This window comes from Rhinolophus ferrumequinum, chromosome 14 (assembly GCF_004115265.2).
Source record: "Rhinolophus ferrumequinum isolate MPI-CBG mRhiFer1 chromosome 14, mRhiFer1_v1.p, whole genome shotgun sequence".
Classification (NCBI taxonomy): Eukaryota; Metazoa; Chordata; class Mammalia; order Chiroptera; family Rhinolophidae; genus Rhinolophus; species Rhinolophus ferrumequinum.
Window position 1 is genome coordinate 72,694,395 of NC_046297.1, and position 17,714 is coordinate 72,712,108.

Sequence of the window (17,714 nt, forward strand, 5' to 3'; positions counted from 1 at the left end):
GGGACGTGCGCCTCAGCTCTGTACCTGCTCACTGTCCACCTGGGCCATCACCCTGTCCATCCCGAACACTGCCCTGCACACACCTGGGGCCTGTGCAGGAACACCTCAGCCTCAGTTTCCCTGCATAAGCACCCTCAGCCTCAGTTTCCCTGTCTAGGCACCCTCTACCTGCTAAGCATTGGCCTGACAGGTGGGCTGTCGTGTGGTCCTGTGGCACCTTGTGCGGTGGGCACCAGCCCCACTTTGCAGATGTGAAAATGGGCCCACAGATGTCCCGTGTCCAGCCTGACCGCAGCGCACAACTATTGCGCTCCCGGCCTCCTGGCCCTCTGCAGGTACCTGTAGGTTGTTCATGGTCACCACACCCCCGGACGGTTGCAGCCTCCCCCACCCCAGTTCCCCTAGGCCTTACCTGGCCTTGGGTCGGCAGCACCTCCAGGCCCTGGCTCCGGAGTTGCCCCAGGGCCACGGCCAGCTCCAGCCCCTCCATGCGCACCCAGGCCTGCTGCTCCTGCAGCTGCTGCAGCCACAGCTGCTCCTCCTGCCACAGCTGCTCCCTCCATAGCTGCTCCTCCTGCCATAGCTGCTCCCGCCACAGCTGCACATGCAGCTGTGCCTGCCGCCGCCGGTCCTCCAGCAGCAGCTGCTCCTGGGCCAGGCACAGCTGGACCTCATGGAGCTTCAACAGCTCAGGGCCCAGGCTGGGCACAAAGCCCCCTGGCCCGCAGCCTTCCATGTCTGCAGTGGGGACTAGCGCCAGTTCAGACCCCAGGTTGGCAGCCGGCACTGGCCTCTCCACTGCCTGTGGCTGCTCTGGCCTGGCCACCCTGGGGTGTCCCTGGGGAGCCGGCTTGCTGCAGGTCACGTGCCCCGCAGGGGCCACCCCCACCGCATCCCCAGGGCCCCCTGCGTCTGGGGGCGGGGGCTCAGCCTGGGGGCCCTGCTGCCCTGTGGACTGCCGCACCCTGCCCGCCCTCCTGGCTCGGGGTTTTCTCGCTCGACTCCGTTTCCCAGACATGGCCCCCGATCCTGCACCTCTTCCAACAGCTGTCTGCTTCCCAGGGGCCCTGGCTCATCTGCCGGCCAGCCTTGATCAGGTGGGCCCGGAGGGCACCCCCAGAGGCCACGGTGGGTCCTCTGCTGCTGCGGCCCGTCGTGCCTGCCCTGCCCCTTGGCTGGTGCCAACGGCGCCGAGGCTCTGGGCCCTGGTTCTGCCCGTGGGCCTCACGGGCCCCACTCGGCGGGCCGGGCCACTCCGGGGAGTTTATAGGGACTCGCCGGCGCGGTGGCTCGCCCAGCACGAAGGCTGACTAACATGCTGACACAGGGCCCAGGACTTTACGGGCCACAGGCCTTGTTGGCCAGACTGGGAGGGAGACGGAGAGAAACTGGAGGAGGTGACTCGACAGCCAGGCGGCCAGCTATGTGTAGGACGAGTCTGGTCCTGCCCTGGGCGGGCACCAGTGCCCCCTCCCCCACGCCCCTTCCCCTCACACCCCTGGCCTCCAGAACTCAAACTCCAGCCCACAGGGCCAGGAGCTGCATCCCCACCGCACTGACCATCCTGATAAGATCCTCACTGGCCACAGACAATCCCAACCCAACTACCGCGGGAGACCCTGGCCCCGGGGCCACGCTGAGCACCAACCACCCAGCCAGCATGCTCAGAGGAGCCCCCGCAGGCACCAACTCGCCTGGGGCGCTCTGTGGAGATGAGGGCCACTGGCCCAGTGGGGCCCTCCTGCTGGGGGCCGCGCTGTGCTGGGGGCTGGTGGAAGAGACTGGGTCTTGAAAGGCTCCATCTTGTGGCCTGATCTGGGGTGCAGCAAGGGCTCTGGAGCCCATCCTGGCTGGGGTTCCCCTGCCCACAGAAATGCAGGCCTGAGGAGCCCCCACCAAGCCAGATTTTGGATCCTGGGGTGGGGCGAGGGCTGGGGGGGACGCAGGGCAAGCCTGAGTGCTGGCGTCCCCTGGGCTTCCTGTTGGGAGAGAGTCTCCCGACAGCCTCCACCCCAGCGTTTCCCCAGCCTGAGGCTGCTGACTCACACCCACGCCCAGGGCCCCTTCCCAGCCACACTGGCTGGACTGGTTTGCCTGGCCCAACCCTGCCCAGTGCACCCCTCCTGCTCAGCCTGTGCCTGGGAGGTCTCCCGGCTACAGCCTGGGGAGCACCCTGGACACACAGAAAGGGAGAAAGGCCTAGGGCCTCTAAGGGGAGTGGCACGGGTCGGGGCAGGGGGCACCTGCGAGGGGCCTCAGCACACCTGGGCTCACCAGATTCCGGGGTTTTGGGACCCAGGAGCGGGGCGCTCTACCTGGCGGTCCCCTTGCCGCAATATGTGCTCTGTATTTGCTGTGGAGGACGCCACCTGGCCGCTCATTAAAGTTGTCCCGCGGCTGGGGGCTCCCTAACAACCAGGACGCAGCTGCCCTCCGGGTGGCCCATAAACGCTTCCTGAGGTTGGGGGGAGGGGTAGGTCCACACCCATCTCACTGCCCTCCCCCTCCCCAGGGAGGCCGGGAGAGAACCGCCAGGTGCAGAGGAAGACCGGCCCACAGGCGAAGGGGCCCGCGTCCCCCTCGTGCCCAGAGGTCCCCGCAGGTGAGAGCCTGCGCCGCCGCCGCCGCCTGGTGGGAAGCGGGCTGCCCTGGGCCCGGTCACGCGTGGTGTGCTTGTGTGCGAGCGAGGGCGGCGTTTGCGCGTGCTCGCGGAACGGGCCCGTGGGAAGCGCGGAGTGGCAAGTTCGCCCCAGAGCCCCGCGCTTTCCCGGCGCGGCGGGGGGGAGGGGCGCCGCACCGTGCCCGCCTCCCAGGGGCGCGGCCTCTCGGGAACCATTTCTCACACCGCCAGCCGCCGTCTTCCAGCCGGAACTCCCGGCTGTCCGGTCTGCGTGCTGTCGCCCTCCGGTGGCAGGCGCTTGCCTCCGAGCCGCAGGCTGCTCCCCAGCGGGCTTCCTGGGATAGTTGGTTGTGGCACCGACTCAGTGCCCCCCTCGCCCCCCTCCCCCCGCTTTGTCTCTCCTGCTCCTTCCTGGGCGGCCGTGCCAGGGGCTTGTGCCCCAGGCGCTTTCATCTCAGCACAGCTTCCATTGTGGTCTCTTGGCACTGTCCTGCAGAGCTGTATCCTTTCTCCTGTGCCCCAAACCCAGATTCAGCTGCCACCCTGCCCTCTCCTGGGTGGCCTGGAAGCCCACAGCACACCCAGATGCAAATCTGCCATGCCCTTGTCCTTCAGTGTCCGATGGCCCGCGACTACTTTCAGTGACCCTGTGCCTCAGCTCCCACCCCCACGATTCTCAGTGTGTTCCTGGCTTCTCTGGCAGCCTCTGCTCTGCCCTGGCTCCCAGGCTTCTCCCTCCTGGCCCAGCCTGCACTACACTGGCCTCCTGCCTCCTTTTTGCTTCGTTTGTTCTCCACAGAGCAGCCAGTCGCGAGTCTCATACGCAAGTTTGTCCCTTCTGGGCTGTGGCCTTCCCCAGGAATAAAGCCCTAGTACCACCAGTCTCCTTTGCCCTCCCCCCACCAAGGGCAGGATAAGGACAGGGGTGGACAACAGAAGTTTCTGATGTGCTGACTGACTTTGTAAGTTCCCGTGCCGCGATCAGTGTTCTGGATTGCACACAGTAGGGGCAGATGCTATGCAGTCTCGCACGAGCGGGGTGTTAGAGGGACAACCCATAGCTGGAGCTCCGGGCTTGCACGAGGACAGAAATGGAAGGAGGGCAGAACACAGGCCAGGTCAGGCCCCAGAGAGTCTGCTTAGGTGTGCCTCTGTCACTAGGGCCAGCACCGCTGTTGTACTCTGTAGCTCCGTCTTTTCTAATTGTCCCTGTGTCCTGGTGTCATTTTCTCAAGGTCCAGACACCCCCTGAGAAGCAAAGCCTTCATGGGGTAGGGGTGGTGGTGGTGTTTAATTGTCATGGAACAAGGGACAGGTGTCCTTTGTCCCATTTCAGTTTCAGTAGTGGGAAGTGGGCTCCCACTGAATTCTCCAGAGTGGCACCCGACCTTACAGGGGTCCAAGCCTGTCCTCCAGCAGGCCAGTCCACCATTCTCTGAGGCCAGCTGCTCTGTTGGACGTGCAGTGACCCAGGATGCATCGCTTCTTCCCACTCCGAGGGGGTCCCAGCTCAGAGGCAAGGGGGCGCCAGGACTAGCACACGGGGCTCAGTGGACCTGTGTAGGTGGTGGCTCTGGCCTGAGCGGCCGGCCCAGGAGGAACCTCGACTGCCGCCAGAATAAATGGTGTCCCCTTCACAAGGGAAGGTGTTGGGTAGGACTGCTCTGCTCAGGGCTGGGTTCCTCGAGGTTGAGGACGTGCGTGGCCTGTGTCATTGGCTAATCCCGAGCCCTCTCAACAGTGGGGACGCACGGAAAACTGCTCTGTGCTCAGTTCCACAAAGTTCAGCCCAAGAGTACCTCCCCGCCCCAGGTCGCCTCCCGTTTCTGATGGTCTGTCCATGTCACAGCCAGAGCACGGGAGGCAGCATAGGGAAGGTTTTCCGGCAGGACGGTGTCTGGTCTAGATTGGCCTTGATAAGAGGGGCTCATGCAGATGGGCCCATGTGTCACCACCAACCCTGCCACTACGGCCACTCTGTTCACAGGCCTTTGCATGAGCAGTAGGTGGCTGAGGAGAGGCTGGCCGTTGTCCATGGGCCATGGTGAGGTCCACCCGGATGTCTGATGCCTCCCCTGCGTCACCATGTGACACTGGAGGACAAGGGGATGGCGAGTTTGCTTTTCGACGCACTGTGGGCACCCAGGAGAGGGCCAAGTGGCAGCTGAGTCTGGGTTTGTGGGCGTTTCCAGGGGCATCTTACCATGGCTTTTTTATTTATACACCCAGGAACCAGGGAAGTAACCATAGGCTGGGGCAGCAGAATGACCACGCCCAACATGATGTGAACTTGGGCCCAAATCCCATCACCTCCTGCCCACAAGAAGCTCCCACCTTGATAGTGGACCAGAGTGGTGTCTGGGGCCCCAGGACTTAATTCAGAACCGGTGCTTAGCTGCTTCTTGTGGGGCACAGTGGTCCTAGGAAGTGGACAGGGGTCCTGTGGGCGGCTGGCAGGCAGAACCACGGTGCACACAGACGCACACACCTTCCCACCTGAAGGATCCCAGCTTCCCCTCCAACCACAGGTGCCGTGGATTGCTGGGCCCATGTGTCATTTCCCATTGGCAGGGAGCTCAGGACCACGTTCAAGGACAAGAACACGACCAAATGGATTGCATAGCTGTATCTTTTGGGGTCTGGTTTCCGGCACCAAGTACTGTACCAGTCAGAGCAGACTCGGGAAAACAGGAACTTATCAAAATGAGAAGACAAACTTTAGCATGAGAGTTGGTCAGACAACCGCTGGAAGTCCGAAAAAGCAAGAAGGGGGCATGGAGACGTGACAGAGATCATTTGAGACATGGCCATCTCCCCTAGGTTGGGAACAGAGGTCCTGGGCTGATGAGAGCCTCGGGGCTGATGGCAGGGGAGCCGCAGCAAGTTTCTGAAGGGCAGTCACTGCTCATGCCACAGGAGCTCGGCAGCAAGACCCCAAAAGCTGGCACTCTGCCCAGCTGTTTCCTGGCCTCTGATAGGGCAAAGAGGGGCCTGATCTTGGACTTAGATGGAAGTAGCCAGTGGTGCCAACTGCCGCTGGAAGCAGCTTCCCTGGCCGGGGCAGTGCTGATGGGGACAGGAACAGGTCTCCCCTCTTGTTAGCAGAACTAACAGGGAGCCAGGGGGCAAAGGGGAAATGGGGTCACAGTCTGGGGGGGGTGCTGGCATCGGATGCAGAGCAGAGAGGAGGGGTGGAGGCCTAGACCAGAAGGGGGAGAGCGCCCACTTCCCCTGGACAAGGTCGCTAGCTTTCAAAAAGGTTGGCAGTCACAAACCCCACACCCACTGTGCCTCCTGGAACCACATCAGGCACCAACTGCCAGCTCGCTTTTCCTAGAAAGTGTGAAGAAGCCTTAAGTGACAGGTGTCATCCCAGAATAGGAAAGTGAAGGCAGAGGAAGGAGCAGCAGAGAAGAACGGGAGGCTTCACCAAGTTTCCACGCAGGGTCTCCCTGGGGGGGTCGGCAGGAGACGTGCTCCTAGGACAAGGTGGAGAAGGGCACCGTTCCTCCTCTCCATCCTTGCTGGCAAAGTCCCCACTGCCACCTCCACTGCCCCCAGTGCAGGTTATTTCATCTGTTCCTCTGTCAGTCCCTGGGGGACCACATGGTGGCCACAGGTGGGTCAGTTCCTGGGGCAGCTGCTGAGGGTTCAGGGGACCTGGGGGCTTATTAGATGTGAATTTGTATGTTTAGGTTGAATGATTACATGTCCACATTTTGTAATATATTTGTAATGTTGAACAATTGTAGCTAACAGCAACAGTAATAACAAATCAATCCAGAGGATTTTTTTTTTTTTTTAAGGTAGAGCCTGGTAGTTTCAGGGGAAAATTTTAAAACTTCATTAAAAATTAGTTTCAACTATAATTTTTTAGCAGAGAAACATTATATATCTATCAATAAAAAAGACTATATTAGTAGGATAGAAATCAGTGAAGAAAGTGGGATAGATACAACATTTCAGGGAGAAAACCACAATGTATTATTTCTAATTACAAAAGAACAGCTGTGTTTGTTTGCAGGGCGATGATGGGTTTCAGATAGCTATGACATTTGTACCTGTCATGCAGGGACTCACGCGGGGTCTCTGGTCCCGCTCCCCACATAAGAACGCAGGATATGGTAAAGCCAAAAAGGAACACCCACGGAGCCATAGATAGGGGAGTCATACCACTATAGTCTCGCTGGCAGCTGGCTTGGAGACACAGGAAGCAGGAGCTACACTACCCGCAACCTGCTGTCCACTTCTCTTTGGCAACCAACCTCACTTGCTAGCTGCAATCCGCTCTTGCTAGCTCGGCCACCATCTTCTTGCTAGCCCCCATTTGCTGCCAGCGTAGCCATAGCAGTTATATTAGTGGCCAATGGCTCACTAGTTACAGCTGACGGCCAACTAGCCACAGCTGATGGCCATCCAATCCCAGTTGATGACCATTTACTACCAGAGTGAGCACCTTTCCACGTGAGGGCGAGAGCCTGGAAACTGAACTCCTGGCTCTGTCCCTACAGTACTCCATTGGTAAAGTAAGTTTTATTTTAAAATGTCATACCAGTTTGATCCTTTGCAACTAAAGTTGTTATGAAAAATTTTAGATGTCAAGTTTAAAATGTGCACATAGGTACATAGTTTTGCATTTTTAAATGAGATGTGCAAGCAAAAAAGTAAGTTTGAACACTGCTGTCGCAGACAACTGGATTTTTGGAACTTCACTGAGACAGCCACCCCGTATTGTCACAATAATCTACCAAGTCATGCATGTGTGTCACCAAGGCAGCCAGGGACGGAGGGGTTTGAACTGGGGCTCCTGTCCTCACCAGGGTGCCTTTGTTTCCCGAAGGACAGAGTTTTTCAGATTCCTATGCCATAGGATTGCCAGATAAAATCCAGGGCACTCATTTAAATGTGAATTTCAGAACTACCATGAATCTTTTTTTAGTGTATGTCCCCAAAATTGTGTGCCATGTTTTTAGTAGCTAAATCCGACAACCCTAAACCCACGGCCTTACCAAGTGTGCTGCATTACAGACACTCCTTGCTTTATGGTGCTTCACAGATGTTATGATTTTTACAAATGGAAGGCCAGGCTCTCCACCAGCAAAAAGGTTACTTCTCGTTTAATTGCGAAGCCCGCTTTTTTACTGTGGTCTGGAACCGAACCCGTGATATTCCAAGGTCTGCCTGTACAGGTTTTGTCCCCTTGAGGCTGCTTCTCCCAAAATCCCTGCTCAGTTGCTCGGCCACCCCTCTCCCGGGGTGGGTGGCTTTTGGCCTGGGCTCTGGATGCCAGGTGCAACCCATCTATCTTAAGCTACTTCTTCCCCTTAGAATTCTGTGGACACTGATTCATTGACCTCTAACAGTTAATGTTGCTGTAAAAAGTCTTGGGAGAGCTTAGTTTGAGTTCTTTTTTTCACTTGGGTGCTTGAATAACTTTTTCTTTTCTTTTTTTCTTTTCTTTCAGGTTCAGAAACCTAACTGGGATGTGTCTGGTGCCCGTTGTTGTTTTCTGGTATATTTCTTGTCTTAAGATTCATTTCAGGAAATTTTTCCGCATGTCATCTTTAAATATTTTTTTCCCTGTTGTTTTCCCTTTAAATATTTATTTTCCCCTGTTGATCTCTGCATTCTAGACCTGAATTACTCTTGTTTTAATTGCCTTTGCCATTCTCTGTGTCTCCTCCTTCAAATCGATTTCCACTCGTTTTCTCCATGTTCACTGAGACCCTCCCCAGCCCTTCTTTCCTGCCAGGAGCGCCACTTCCAGCGTGTTTCCTGTGGCTCCCGCTGGATGGTTGGCCTGTGGGACCCATTGCTGTTTCCCACTCCTGCTGTATTCAGTTTATCTTTGATTCCTTGTTTGATGGAATTTCTGCTTTTGTTGAGTTCTGCACACTGGCAGTGCTGTTGGAGAGCTGGCCTTGCTGCTTGTTTCTTCCACCCTCTCCCAAGTGCTGGCCACCCAACATCACGTGGGCAGAGGGCATCAGGGCTGGGTGCCGGGGTCACCCTGCTCACCTCCCGGGAAGCTGGGGCTCAGCTCAGCAGTCAGTGGGACCCTGGCTGGGGCCAGCAGTCTGCAGCTGGGGTGAAGCCGACTATGGGGCCCTGGGCTCCCTCTTCTGAGTGCCGGTGGGCTTGTAGTGGAGACCACCGCTCCAGCCCAGGCAGCCTGAGTGCCAGATCCTTCTCGCTTTCAGGCAGGGGGTCCTGTTTGGAATGGGCCTGGTTCGTGGATGTTAGAACATCTGCCCTTTGGTCAGCGGCCTGCTCCCCTGGCTGTGTTAACCTGGAGGCCGTGGCCGCTGCGTGGACGGCAGCTTGGAGGGGGCACAGGGATCCATAAGCCCTCTCCCCACCTGCAGGACCAACCGCGGAGGACCAAGCAGCCACTGTCATCCAGTGTGCCTTCCGACAGCTCCTGGCGAGAAGGGAGCTGGGGCGCTGCCGCCAGGAGCACGAGGAGTACCTGGAGGAGATAGAGAGGCTGCAGAGGGAGGTGAGGCGGGGTCACGGGCTAGAGGGAGTGTGACCTATGGTGTCAGGTCGTAGGGGTGGGAGCTCAGGATAGTGGGGCCATAGCCTCTGGGCGGGGGGACAGTGACCTCAGGGCCGCGTCTGTCACAGGCCTTCCTGGCCCTGGTGCACCGGGAGCGGGAGTCGGCACGGCGGCGGCGGGAGCAGGAGGCGGAAGCTGAGCAGCGGCGGCGGGAGGAGCAGCAGCGCCGGGCGCGCCTGCTGGACGCGGCCTTCGACGGCAACCTGGGCGAGATCGCCGCTGTCCTGCGGGAGGTCAGCGCGACTGGTGGGAGCGCGGCGGGCGGCAGCGGGGCGGGGCCAGCGCGGGGCGCCAGTGACCCGGCCTGGGCGCAGGTGGACGAACTGCTGACCCGCGAGGGCGTGGGCCACGACGAGGTGGGCGCGGCGCGACGGCGACAGCAGCGCGTGGCCCTGCTGGAGTGCGCAGACCCCCGCGGGAACACGCCGCTGTCCGAGGCGGCTGCGGGCGGGCAGCCCAGGGCCATCCAGCTGCTGGCCGAGCAGGGCGCCAGCCCCAACTGCAAGGTGCGCGGCAGGTGGCCGGACGGGTGGAGGTTGGCACCGCTGCCGCGGGCCTGACTCAGGGCGCCCCTCCCGCAGGGCGCCTTCGGCCGGACTCCCCTGTACCGAGCCGCCTTCGGGGGCCACCTGGAGGCGGTAGAGGTGCTTCTGAAGCTCGGAGCTGACCCCCGGCTGTACGCAGACGACGGAAGCACCCCTGCTCAGGTGGGAGCACCCCCCAAAGTGATCGGAAGCCGGGTGGCCCTGCGGGGGGGCTGGCCCTAATCCTGCAGGGCCCTTTCAGTGCCCAAGCCCCTCAAGGCCGCTTTGAACCTTCAGGGTCACCCGCAGGCAGAAGCGCAGCTCCTGGTGTGTGAGCAGCTGGTGTGTGGGGGGCTCTCTCTCGACCTTGGTGGCTGCCTTCCTGGCAGAGGTGGGGAAACTGAGGCTGGCTGCTCCATGAGTGGCCTGCAGTGAGCGCAGCACTGGGCCCACCCACCTGGCCCTTCACTCTCAGCATTTCCTGTTTCTGCAAATCCACCATCCTGGGGTCCCAGGCAGCTCCCCCCAGTGCCTGGGAGCGGGCTGGGTCAGATGGGGCCTGTGGGAGCAGCTGTGTGCAGCTCAGTGGCCAAATCCCATTCCTTAATTTCTTTGAATGAAAGTGGTTTGAACTGCAGGCTCTCTCCCATCTTAGTCACATCCTCCCACCCCAGCAGTGGTCCGCCTACTTCCACACCGCTGGGTACCAGGGTCTGTGCCCACTGCCCCGCCTCTGCAGGCTGCCTCCCAGGATGCTGTTCTGCCTCCCCACCCCTCACTCCCGTCTGTCCCCAGGACCCTTGGCTCCTGTGTTTGGTAACCAGGAGGGGGAGGAAGAGCAGCAGCATGTCTGGCTTCATTCACGCCACTCCTGCTTTCTCCTCGAACAAGTGGAATGTGAGGCCAGGACGAGCAAAGGGCCTGGCTGCCTCCTCAGAAGGGGGTGCACAGGAAGGAGCCCCCCTCTCAGCTGCTCACACACCACACCCACGCTAGGCCCCAGGACCACGAGGGCCCGAGCCACGTGCAGGGGCTGTCTGAGGGGGGCGGGGGGCACTGTGGGGCACGGGCTGGAGCCTGAGGAGAACAGCACACTTGGGAGGGGCGGTGGGGGGGCATGGTGCAGGAAGGGCAGTCTTCCACTAATGGTGCTGGAGCCCTGGACATCGGTGGGTAAAGGTGAACTGTGCACACCTTATGGAAAACTGACTCAAAATGGATCACGGCTTTAAATGTAGAATGTAAAACCATAACACCTTTAGAACACAGGAGAAAATCTTTGGGACTTACGGCTTGGCCAATTATTCTCAGACAAAAGGCATGATCCATAAAAGAAAAAAAAATATCAACACATGGACTTCATCAAAATGTAAAACTTCTGCTCTGTTAAGAAGATGAAAAGACAAGCCACAGACAGGGACAAAATCAAGACAAACCACATGCCTGACAAAGGATCCGTGTCTAGAACACACATAGAATTCTCAAAGCTCAGCAGTGAATCAACACACGATCAGTTCTAAAGTGAGCAAAGGACACGAAGAGAAGCTTCACTGAAGAGGACACAAGGACTCAGGTGGACAAGAGACATTCAGCAGCATCACCAGCTGGCAGGGGAGCTGAAATTAAACACGACGGCGACCGCATGTGCCGTGGAGGACGCGAGAGCCGCATGCTGGGCCGTTCGTTCAGCTGAACGCACATGTATCATGTGACTCGGAAATCGTGCTCCCGGGCATTTACCCACTGAAATGAAAAGCTTGTTCACACAGACAGATGTACACGTGTTCACAGTAGCTTCCTGTGTGGTCGCCCCACACCGGAAAGCCCCTGGATGTTCCTCAGTACATAAAGGGTTAAACACCCTGGGTCCGCCCGCAGGGACCACTGTGACACAGCCCACCTGGCTGGCTCTCGGGGCATCATGCTGAGTGAAAAACCCAGTCTCACGAAGTTCATACCGCATGATTCTTTGACATAACTTTTTCAAAATGACCAAATTATAGAGGCGGGGCCAATTAGTGGTTTATAGGGTGAGGATAGGGAAAAGGGAGGGAAAAGGGAGAGAAGGGTGACACAAAGGAGCTCTGTGTCTTGACAGTGGTGGCGGTAACACAAATCTGCACATGCGATAAACTGCACAGACACGCCCATGTAACTGCTGTCACGGGATGAGCGGGGCCTGTGCGTCATGCTGTGTTGACATCCGGGCCTGTCCACTGCACTGCGTTGTGTAAGGTGCCCTCAGCAGCTCACGGGGACCCAACTCTTGCGACCTCCTGTAAATCTATCATTGCTTTTAAATAGACATTTAATAAAAGTACCAGGCATACAAGGAGACAGAAAAATACAACCCACAGGGACGAGAAAACCCAGTCCATCAAAAGTGACTCTGAAATTACCCAGATGACAGAATTAGTAGATAAGGACATTCAGACTTCTGACACGTACCGTGTTTCCCTGAAAATAAGACCTAGCCGGACAATCAGCTCAATGCGTCTTTTGGAGCAAAAATGAATATAAGACCCGGTCTTATTTTACTATAATATAAGACTGGGTCTTTAATGTAATATTTTATAATATGATATAATAATATAAGACCTTTAATATAATAAAAATTAATATAATATTAATTTTTGCTCCAAAAGACTCATTAGAGGTGATTGTCCAGCTCAGTCTTATTTTCGGGGAAACACAGTACACAACCCTGCCTCAATCTCTGTCTCCATCCCCCTAAACTGAAACCACGCTGTCTGAGACAAAAAATGCACTGGATGGCGCATTAGACACTGAAAAACTACGTTAGTTCATTTGAAGACATAGCAACAGAAACGATCCAAAATGAAATAGAAAGGAAAGAAATGAGTGGAGTTCTGCTTCGAGGACAGAGTACCTGTGGCCTCATTCACCTTCCATCTGAAACAACAAAACCTGGACGGAACGTGTGAAACATGGACACCACACCAGGGAGAGACCAGCACACCCAGGAGGCTGCCCGTGAGCTCTGTGAGCCCCGAGTGCCCAGCTCACCAGGTGAGAGAACCCAGGCAGCGGAGCCCGGCAGGGGCCTGGGCCAAGGAGATGGGCTTCCAAAGCCCCTGAGAATGTAGGCGCCACAAGAGGGGAGGCCTGCTTCGAGAACAAGCGCTCCAGAGGGTCCCCTTGGGTGTTGAGGTGAAGACTCAACGGCCCAGGAATGTCAGGGAAACTTCTCGAGGCTGGGAAGAGCCATTTGTGAGGACAGCAGGAAGTGGTGCTGCTCCCACTGCCTGGCAGGACACCTCACCACCCGCGGGGTGTCAAGCAGAGCCCTGAGGGATCCTGCCTCTGTCAGTGGTGCGGAGTCAGTTGTTCCAGACTAAGTGCTGCCAAGGGTCACCTAACAAATGCTAAACAAGACCCGAGGATACAAACTTTCCAAGTCGGGGCAGATGGGTGGCTCAGTTGGTTAGAGCACGAGCTCTGGGCAACGGGGCTGCCGGTGCGATTCCCACATGGGCCAGTGAGCTGCGCCCTCCGCAACTAGAATGAAGTCAATGAGCTGCTGCTCAGCATCTGGGTGGCCAGATGGCTCGGTTGGTTGGAGTGCGGATTCTCAACCACAAGGTTGCTGGTTCGACTCCCGCAAGGGATGGTGGGCTGTGCCCCCTGCAACTAACAACGGCCACTGGACCGGGAGCTGAGCTGCCTTCTCCACAACTAAGATCAAAAGGACAACAACTTGACTTGGATGGAGCTGATGAGTCCTGGGGAAAACACAATACTGTTCCCCAATAAAATAAAATAAAAGTCCTGGAAATACACACTGTTGCTCAATAAAGTCTTGTTCCCCTTCAAAAAAACAAACAAAGAAACAAAAACTTCCCAAGTCATTGAACTGGATCCCGGAACAAAATTCAAGAACACTCAGAAAAGCAAAAGTGCACAGCTCCTAACACGACAAAATGCAGTGTCTGGCATCCAAAGCAAGATTACCCGACATGCAAAGATGTGGAAAAACAGGACCACAGTGAGAAAAGGCAGCTGAACCCAGCACTGACCCTGCTGTTAGAATTAGCACATGAACACATTTAAACAGCTGTAGTAACTGTAGTCCATCCAGGTACTCAAAAGAATGGAACAGAGACATGGGAGACATAAAAAAGGCGCGAACTGAATTCTAGTGATAAAAACGACAATGTCTGAGATGAAAAGACAAAATTAAAACCTCTGGATGGCATAACTGTCAGATTTCAGATTAATATTTACTGCAGCCGTAAATATTAATGAGATGGAAGACTTCACAATAGAAACTACACAAAATAAAAACACATAGAAAAAGGGATCTCTCCAAATGAGAAGTGGATCACTGAGCCGTGGGTCCAAAGGAGAGTGGGTCCAAGAAGCCGAATCTGTCTGCATGGGTCCAAAGGAGAGAAGAAAGAAGAGAAACAGAACAAACATCTGAAGAAATAATGACCTTCAAATTTCAAAATTTAGTGAAAAATATAAACCCCCTTCCCCAAAGCTCAAGAAAACCCAGGCACAGCAAGAAAAATCACGCCAAGGCATATCATGATAAGATTTCATAAAACCAGTGATAAAGAGAAAATCTTAAAAGTAGAGACAAAAAAATGTGTGATGGACGCAGGGACAAAAGTCAGGTTCAGGCAGCTTTCCTGTTGGACACAGTACATCTGAGGACACAGCCAGGCAGTGAGAGCAAGTACTGAATGAAAAGCCTCTCCAACGTTCTATCCCCAGTGCAAATAGCTTCAGAACGGAAGGCAACACCTATTTCATCCTTATATCTGAAGTCATCCCTCAATTACTCATTTATCTACTGTTAACTCAAACATCCACCCACCCATTTACTACATACACTTATGCTGTTTAACTTGATGGAAAATTCTGAGACAGCAGGGACCACATTTAGTTTCGTCCACAATTGTATTGTCCAGGGTCGCCCATCCTGGTTCTCACAGGAAAGGTACTCAGAAATTGTGTTGAATGAGTGAATCCATTAATTCATCTGTCCATTTGCTTAGCCAGCTGCTTATTTAATTATCCATCCATTAAATCCCTTCACCTATTAATTTTTTCTTGTATGAATTCACCATTGCATCCATCTGTTCAATTAATCCAATGTTCTTTTATCATTTAATCCATTAATTTATTCATCTCATCATTCATTTGTCTACTCATCAGCTTATCCATAAATTTACTCATTACATTATTCTTTTATTTCATCTGTTTACTCATTTAGTTTTCCATTTATTCCAGTTCTTCTACCTACAAACCAGCCTTTGGCAAATCCTTAACCTTATTTGAATCTGTTTCCATATATTCATGAATTGGGATTTCAAAGATTAATGATAATGAATGAAGTTCCTTAGCACAATTCCTGGCATAGTCAGTGCTTAGTGATACCATGTTTCCCTGAAAATAAGACCTATCCGGACAATCAGCTCTAATGCGTCTTTTGGTAGCAAAAATTAATTTAAGACCCGGTCTTATAGTAAAATGGCAGTTTTTAACTCAGCTATTTCAGTAATCTCATTAAATGTAGATGGTCTAAACACCCCAATTAAAAGGCAGAGATTGTCTTTTTGGATTAAAAAATCCAACTATATTCTGCCTATAAGAAACAAACTCTAAATATAAAAAGTAAAAATGTTTGAGTTAACAGTAGATAAATGAGTAAATGAGGGATGACTTCAGATATAGTAAGGATGAAATTGGTAGCAAAAATTAATATAAGACCGGGTCTTATATTAATTTTTGCTACCAAAAGACGCATTAAAGCTGATTGTGCGGCTGGGTCTTATTTTCAGGGAAACAGGGCAGCTGTTATCCCTGTTAAGTTTTCACAATTTCTTTAAGTTACTAATTCCTCGACTCACTCACCTACCTGTTGTCACTTCCATCCACTTATCTAACTTATTCATTCATCCCTTCTCTCATTCATTTGCCATCCATTCACTTACTCTCTCCTCGATTTTACGTATTTTGGCTTTCTTTTGTAACATACAAAGCACTCACCTAACACTACAAATCAAAGTTGTGTGGTCAATTGCCCACAAAGGAAATACTCATGGAGAAGCACACATGGGTCCAGAAATAAACTGCGGCCAGAATCCCCCTTCTTCCAGAACCCTCTGCAATGGGGCCCGTGTAGGAGCAGAGAAGTTTAGGCGAGGGTGGCCCCAAGGCTGCATTCTGCAAAGTGAAGTCTGCAGGGGGACAGCAGAGGAAAGAGGAAGGGAACATGGGGAGGGGACGTGGAGGCCTGCCTGGTCTGGACAGGGAGACCCAGAGGACACTTGGACATCTGTTTTTGGGGTCAAGGCTCCCGGACATCCCGGGTGAGCTGTGAGAGCCCCATTTCTGCAAGCCGCCCGTCTCTAAAAGGGGAGAGTACAGCATCTCCTCCCCTGAACCCGACCAGCATCCCGTCACTAGGTGGCCTCGCTGGACGCCGTGGCCAGCGTGCTGCAGTCGTGGGACCTGTGCCTCACCGAGGCCATGCTCCAGAACATGGAGGCGGAGCGGCAGCGCCGGGCCCAGGAGGCCGAGCGAAGCAAGGAGGCGGAGGCCAAGCGGTGCGCGGGCGGGAGGAGGCGGGGCCCCGGCAAGGAGGTCCGGTGACCCGGCTCTTCCCTCCCACCCTCAGCATGAACCTCAAAGTGCAACAGCTGGCTAAGGAACAGCGACAGTGTCACAAAGAGGTGAGCCCCCGGGAGAGGCCAGGAGCTGGGGCAGCTGGGTGCGGAGGAGCCGGGTGGCGGGCGGACACACAGCCCTGGCCCCACCGCCCGGCCCTCCTGCCCAGCTGCAGCAGGCGTACTGCGAGCTCAACCGGAGGGTCGCTGAGCACGACAAGTGTGAGCGGAGGCGCACGGGCAAGGCCGAGCTCACGCTGCAGGTGGGGTTTCTCCCGCAGGCCTGGGGTTCCGGGCATGTCTTCCCCTCCCAAACATGGGCCTCCTGGGGGCGGGGTAGGGGCCGCCATCCCCTCCTTGGGTGGCCGGGCCTCAGGGTGCGCAGGGGGTAAAGCCTTGCTCTGAGAGGAGTGCGGGGCCCCTCCTCCAGGCCATCCAGGACGCGGAGGCCCAAGTGGACAGGCTACGGCAGGAGGCTGAGAAGGCGGAGGAGACGCTGGCCATGGCCAGGCTGGAGCTGCGGGAGCAGACCGCGGAGGGTGGGCGGGGCTCGGGCTGGGAGCTGCAGGGGGGCCCGGACATTGGGCGTTGGGCCCTCTGGTTGGCCCCACCCTTACGTCTTCACAGGGGAGGAAGAGGCGCCCGGGATGAAGTGCCAGGTCACTGAGCTGCACGACGTGCTAATGAAGGACGTGGGAGACCGCATCCGTGCCGACGGCCGGTAGATCAGTGGTCTGGGTGGGGAGAGGGGCGAGCAGAGGGTTCGAGCAACAGCAGTGACCTGGTGGCCGCCCCCAGGTGGCCTGTTATCATTGACCCTTCGGGCCAGGCAGCTACCTTTCTGCGCTACCAGGACACCAACTACTTGGACACGGTGAACCCGGACCACATGCGGCCCGAGAGGATTCGATTGGCACTTCTGGGGGCGCTCAGGTGAGGGGTTTGGGAGGCGGGGCATACCCGCCCCCTACCCCTCGCTGCCGGCCCAGCCCCTCACCACCTCACCACCCGCCCTGCCTCGCAGGTATGGGAAGCCGCTGGTGTTCGACCTGCAGGAAGTAGACCTGTTCCCTGCGGTGCAGCAGCAGCTGGAGGCGGTGCAGCCGGGCCTGGCGCAGGAGCTGCTGAGTCGCCGGCTGCTGGAGCAGGACAGGTACCTGTCCCTGCTGCGGCCCTCCGATGGACCTGAGTACAGCCCCACCCAGTTCCAGGAGGCGCGCCTGGGGCAATTCCGCCTCTTCTTTGTCACCAGGGTTCGGTGGCCCACGGCTGAGCAGGTGCAGGTCCTGCTCCCAGTGCTTGTACAGCAGCCCAGTGGAGGCCTCTAGCACCTGGCCCCAATAAAGCAAGCGCGCCCCAGAGCGCTGAATCTG

At 56.0% G+C, this 17,714-nt stretch overlaps 2 protein-coding genes across 3 annotated transcripts in view; one reads left to right on the top strand and one right to left on the bottom strand.

Annotated features, from left to right (window-relative positions):
• FAM83H (family with sequence similarity 83 member H) overlaps positions 1–755 on the bottom strand; it is a 12,766-nt gene extending 12,011 nt beyond the window's left edge. Inside the window, exon 1 of one of the 2 annotated variants that reach the window (XM_033126223.1) lies at positions 413–755. In XM_033126223.1, coding sequence (XP_032982114.1) covers positions 413–736 — 324 coding nt within the window. In that variant the 5' untranslated portion in view covers positions 737–755. The remainder of the gene's footprint in view (positions 1–412) is intronic. The other variant, XM_033126222.1, reaches the window with a different exon arrangement.
• IQANK1 (IQ motif and ankyrin repeat containing 1) overlaps positions 1–17,709 on the top strand; it is a 19,427-nt gene extending 1,718 nt beyond the window's left edge. The window contains exons 3-14 of the mRNA XM_033126282.1: positions 2,513–2,602; positions 8,986–9,119; positions 9,248–9,412; positions 9,494–9,685; positions 9,761–9,886; positions 16,142–16,281; positions 16,353–16,407; positions 16,512–16,604; positions 16,772–16,880; positions 16,969–17,062; positions 17,140–17,274; positions 17,366–17,709. Of these exons, the coding sequence (XP_032982173.1) occupies positions 2,513–2,602; positions 8,986–9,119; positions 9,248–9,412; positions 9,494–9,685; positions 9,761–9,886; positions 16,142–16,281; positions 16,353–16,407; positions 16,512–16,604; positions 16,772–16,880; positions 16,969–17,062; positions 17,140–17,274; positions 17,366–17,669 (1,637 nt within the window). The 3' untranslated portion in view covers positions 17,670–17,709. The remainder of the gene's footprint in view (positions 1–2,512; positions 2,603–8,985; positions 9,120–9,247; positions 9,413–9,493; positions 9,686–9,760; positions 9,887–16,141; positions 16,282–16,352; positions 16,408–16,511; positions 16,605–16,771; positions 16,881–16,968; positions 17,063–17,139; positions 17,275–17,365) is intronic.
• The last annotated feature ends 5 nt before the right edge of the window (positions 17,710–17,714 follow it).